The following is a 5,777-nucleotide window of genomic DNA, read 5'->3' as shown; positions in this document are numbered from 1 at the left end:
ATAGTTTATTTATTTAGAGAAAGATTTTTTTAAAGGATTTGGTAGATCACATTCAAATCGATGGATAAAATGATAAAAATAAATAATTTATTTAAAATTCTTGAAAATAAACCAAACATTATTATCTCACATTCCTAAGAATCTTAAAAGATTTTCAATAAAACCAAACATAAGAATAATTACATTTCTAGGCATTCAGATTGTAAAGAATCACATTCTTAGGAATCTAAATGTCAGGAGTAATGTGGATTCTCCTATACCAAACGCCACATAAGTGTAATCTCACTTTATTGAGATGCGTTCACAACATTTTCATAATATTTTTATAATAAATCCTAAGTGGTTAGTTACTATTGGTTTTAATTTAAATCTTTCACTTAAGTTACTTTTTTTATCTGCATATAATAATTACTGACAACTTAATATTTAAAGTTTGTTGTGAAAATATTATCGAGTTGGTATTTCTCAAAACATAAAGGATAAAAATGAAACCATTAGCCGACCCATGAGTTCCCAAATAAGTTAAAAGTTATAACAACATGGCAGAGCAAATCAAGCTAGGCCTCTGCCGTACGTAAGACCATCTCATTGGAAACCACTGCTTCTTCTTGGTACTCAAAATAAAAATAGGAAAACCTATTTTCTGTTTCCATCAAGCTCAGCAAAATGGGTGGTAATCAGTCTGTCCCAGAAAAATCTATCCATGAGTTCACTGTCAAGGTAATTTTTTGTTTTGTTTTGTTTAATTCAATTCCATTCCACTCAATCACAAAAACTGAATCTTTCTCTGAAAATTCTGGTTTTTTTTTTTTTTTTTTCCTTTGGTTGTGGGAATTGGTGCAGGATGCTAAGGGCAAAGATGTGGACCTTAGCATTTATAAAGGCAAAGTGCTTCTTGTGGTTAACGTTGCTTCCAAATGGTTCATAAACTTTTCCTTGATTTACTTCTTTGGCATTAGATTTTGTGTTTTTTTTTTTTTAAAATTAATTGGGAGGTCTTTGTATAACCAAATAACTAACTAAGTTTCAATTTTTGCTCATGGGGTTGTTGATTTTGAATAAATAGTGGGTTTACAGACTCGAATTACACCCAGTTGACTGAGGTTTACAGCAAATACAAGGACAAAGGTTTGGGCTTTTCTTGTGCACTTCTATCAATTTTTTCGATTCCTATGTGTGTGTATTTATGTACTTCCGTGTATGAAAATGAGCTTTGTGATCCACCTGTTATTGATTTAGTTGGGATTTCCTATTTATATGATGAATTAAATCTCAAAAAAAAAAAAATTCCGCTTTGTTACCTTCGTTCTTTGTCGTAGACCCATGTTGGATTTTCCTGGTTACTACTATTATCTGCGGTCTTACGAAATAGTACCTATCAGAATGTTGTTGTTAATGTTTTTGCTTTTTTTTTTTTAATTTTTTTTTTTTTATTATTATCATTGTTGAATAGAAATTACAGTGTGATGACAGTCTCATAAATAGTTTTTGATATGGCTTGTTTAATATATTCAGTAGTGATTTAGCTTTGTAATTATCAGTTAAGGCACAAGTCATTAATTTTAATTTTAACCATGAGTGTTACAGTTGACCATATGTTTTTGGGTGATTTCAGGTCTAGAAATCTTGGCATTTCCATGTAATCAATTTTTGCAACAAGAGCCTGCTACAAGCCAGGAGGTAGAAGAATTTGCCTGCACGCGATACAAAGCTGAATATCCAATATTTCAAAAGGTAATTCTGATTTTTTTTTTCTTCTTCATTATAATGGGATTTTCTGAATTCCATATAAGACATCAGTATTACACATGCGTGGCATGCGCGCGCACACAGTCACTGTTTAGGATCTTGTAATGTTTGGAGTTCTTTCGCATGGATTGCAACTTGAAATATAATTATTGCCTTTTGGTGTCATGTTATGTTCTCTGTCAGAAAGCAATTTTTGGAACTTGCAAATTAAAAACTTGTAATAGGAACTTGTGCTTTTCCCTGCAAGATGCTGCAAGAAAAATGAATTTATTAGTCCATGTGAATAGATCAAGTTGTTAGCTTCACTCTGTGGAATTTCTTAAAAGAGGGTGAGTTTAACTGATTAGAATGAAATGGAGAGGGAAGTGGTTGCTAGATCCCTTACTGCCTTATCATTCCCCCAGCAGTTGGAATGTTCTGCGGTTTCTGTTTTTTGAAGAAGCACATCATATCTCAAAGTATCTTGAGGGGCATGATTGATACTGGTCAATTCAAATATAGATGTGAGAATGAGAAAAATACTTCATTCTAAGAATATAAGTTCATGCTTTGGTTAATCCAGAGAACCATCTGGGAAGTTAAAAAATAAAGATCAGTTCATATTCTATGTTAAGAATTGTCTAGAATTTTGAAAAATATTGGATTATTTTGGGTTCCAATTTTAAATGAAGCATTGGAGATAATTTTGGGACTCTTGGGTATGAACTACAATGTCAAGTTTTCTTGGGAGTTGATAATCTGGCTCTAACTGAGGTTGGAAGTGACGGGAAACAGAATAGAAGTTGACATTACATCAGAGCTACATAATTTTACCTTTCATGTATACTGTTGCTTATATCCCATTTAAATTATTGCACTATGTTTGTTAGCTTTTCATCCATAAATATCCTTTGCCAAGTTAGTCAGAACTCTGCTTCCCTTTATATCTAGATACGTTGCAATGGATCAGATACTGCGCCTGTCTACAAGTTCCTCAAATCAAGTAAAACTGGATTTGCGGGGTCTAGGATAAAGTGGAATTTCACCAAGTTCTTATTGGATGGGGAAGGCCGTGTCATTCATCGCTATGGCTCAACCACTTCTCCTTTGTCCATTGAGGTATTATTTCTCGCTCTCTCCAAGAGAACATTGTTAGCTTGCTTTCTAGTATTCTCATTCCTCCCCCCTTTCATTTGTATGTTTGACGCAGGGTGACATCAAGAAAGCATTGGGAATTGCATGAGACTAGTACTCAGTTCTGCTAGTAAGAATAAGTTTATTCAAAGCTACTACTAAAATAGCATATACATTATATTGGTGCCAGAAATTTTTGATGGTAATTATGTTTTAGGTATTCCGGAGTCTATATATCTGTATTCCCATATAGGAATTTCACTTCCTTTGTCTTGTGTTATTGTAATTGCCAGTTTCTGTGCTTATATATAAATTGATGGGATGTATTGTTAAAGATTTAGTTGTTCAATTGAGTGAATCACTATGTGCGGTTGAAAAAACGCTGAGATGTATATATATCCATTTTTAGAGGGTTTTGTTAAGAGCTTGCACGCAAAGCTCACCTCCACCTTAATCACATGATTTTTGTATGTCGAAGTGTCACAAGAATGTTTCAATTAACAACCTGCACCTTTATTTTTTGGCTGATACTGTATTGAATCTAAGACTTAAGGCTTTCCCTTGCTTTTTAAGAAGGGCCGGTATTGGATTAATACCTGATTGGAGGGAGACTCTGGCCGCTTTTATGAACTTAAATTTTAATTTTTTTTCACAATAGGTTGGGGTGATAAGTTGTGATTAGTAGGTAATTAAAATGGTCGTTGTGATATCTGGTGACTTATAGCCAGCAAATACAACTTCTCAATGTCACCTCAATAATTAGTGAAAAAAAAAGTTATTCCTACTTATCAATATTACCTAAATAAGTTACAAGTCTCAAAAAAATAAAAATAAAATCCTAGTCGACTTGTTGAAACATAGGGTTAGCTAATTGGGTCAATTACTTCTTGATGTTGGAATGCATGCATTTACAATATATTGTCTTTCTTTCCATAAATTTTTTTTTTAAAAAAAGTGTTCTCTCTTTAAAAAAATAATAATAATAAATTTAAAAAAAAAATTAGTGAATGTGCAAGTATATGAACCAAGGTCCTTATCATGAGAAGACTTTGGGAATGCTATTGAGTGGCCCATAGGATAAAAAATCAAAGTTAAAATAAAAGTTTTCATTAATAATTAAAAATTGACAACAGGCTGATTTGCAACTTTTCGCCTGTCCATTTGGCAGGCAGTTTTTACTTTGGTTTCTAGTCTTTTGCCTTTTGTCTCCACTTTTTAGTTTTTAGAGCATGCCCTTGCACCAATTCTCTCAATATGCCTTGTACAGCCAAGAAGCAAAACTCAAAATAATTTGACTGTGGGTTACAGCTACAGTTCACTGTAGCTTAAAACTTAAAATAAAAATAATTTTTTAATATGTGGTGTTAAAAAAATAGTATTTTAATGTGTTGATGGGTGTGATTGTTATTTATTGTGTTTGATATATTATTTTATTGTATTTTTTATATTATTTAAATGTTTTAAATGTTAAAATGAAATCTTTGATGTTAGGTGTATTATAAAGTGTGGTATTAAAATAAATAAAATAGTATTTTAAGTTGTTAAAAATTATATTTTTTAGCTTTCTTACTGTCAATGTTCTAAGCAAATAAGCAACAAAAGTACAAAACTAATTATTATCCCTTTAACTATCAGAAATTACGGCATGGGATAGCAATACTCCAAGATTCAATCACCTGGAAAATATTAGTTATAGATTTGCCTCTATCTTATAATTTATAAGAAAATATTAAGTGACAAGTTGTTATTGGTTATTACCAGTGGACAAAAAAGTAATTTAAGTTGTGGATTTAAATTAGCACTAATAACACCTTACTACTTATAATTTGTTATAAAAGTGTTATGAAAATGTTGTGAACAATAGTATTTCTCTATAATTTCTTATCTTTTTGAAATTTCTCGTTTGCATTTTTTTCCCCTTTTTTCTTGGCCTAAAATCTTGTGCGCTACACAAGGATCTTCTCCCAGTAGAAAAAGGATTATTTCATACATTGTACAAGTATATAAGCAGTTGGTTTATATATATATAAAAGATAAAAATTCCACTCTAATCTAATATAAATGTATATATGTGTGGAGCTCTCTCTTAGAGACTTGAATCCCGGCTCTTGCCTCCACACCTCACAAGCATCTATACCTATGGATTGACCACCATACCAAATGTGCACAGTGATAGTAGTTGAAACTTGAAACGGTAGAAACTACAGACTAAGAATTCAAACCATTGAAATTCCTATTGACTAGGATACATCAAAAATATAGAAAAAGTGATAAGCCATGAACTACAATGAACCCTGTTATGTATGGAATTCTCTACTTTTTGGCTTTGCAGCAAGACCTATTCTAACAAGTAAACAACAACCATGACAAACTAGATCAATCCTTCATCTCAATCTGATATCTGCCTCTAAAATTCCTAATACAGCTTGAACTTTTACTGCTTCAACTAACAAAGTGCATTTAAAGTGGCATAACGACGAGGTCCACAACATTCACTTCTCACACCAATTTGTAGCTACGCTACACAATGTTGTCAACCACCTCTCCTCCCTTCTCTCTTTAACTTGTTTATTTTCACTAGTGCATTTAATTTCCTAATCATCAAACCATATCATAAGATCAACGCTCATCTGGTCCATCCAATTCCAAATACAGATTCTTATATCAGCTACATATTATCACATTTTAGCACTCCACAGAAACCTTATCCCTTCAGAATTTTCTCAATTGAGATAAAGCTTGAACCACTCTTTAAGGTAATGGGACATAGTTTGCATGAGGGCTAGGCCCAGATAGAGAGAATCTTATTCATTGTGGTCCATGGACAGTGACTTGGATCAGACTTGTAGCTATCCTAATTCTCTAAATTTGAACAGGGTTGCTTTAATTTGGCCCAATATGTCTACCTTTGGTGT

At 32.4% G+C, this 5,777-nt stretch overlaps 1 protein-coding gene across 1 annotated transcript; it reads left to right on the top strand.

Annotated features, from left to right (window-relative positions):
- Positions 1–507: 507 nt before the first annotated feature.
- Positions 508–3,286, top strand: LOC142611588 (putative glutathione peroxidase 5). The gene is made up of 6 exons (XM_075783662.1): positions 508–720; positions 844–920; positions 1,067–1,128; positions 1,616–1,734; positions 2,680–2,847; positions 2,939–3,286. Exons 1-6 carry the CDS (start codon positions 667–669, stop codon positions 2,969–2,971), a joined length of 513 nt encoding a protein of 170 aa, XP_075639777.1. The 5' UTR covers positions 508–666; the 3' UTR covers positions 2,972–3,286.
- Positions 3,287–5,777: the final 2,491 nt, after the last annotated feature.

Source organism: Castanea sativa, chromosome 10, assembly GCF_040712315.1.
Source record: "Castanea sativa cultivar Marrone di Chiusa Pesio chromosome 10, ASM4071231v1".
NCBI lineage: Eukaryota > Viridiplantae > Streptophyta > Magnoliopsida > Fagales > Fagaceae > Castanea > Castanea sativa.
The sequence above is the reverse complement of the archived record's forward strand: the minus strand, read 5'-3'. Positions and strand labels throughout refer to the sequence as shown.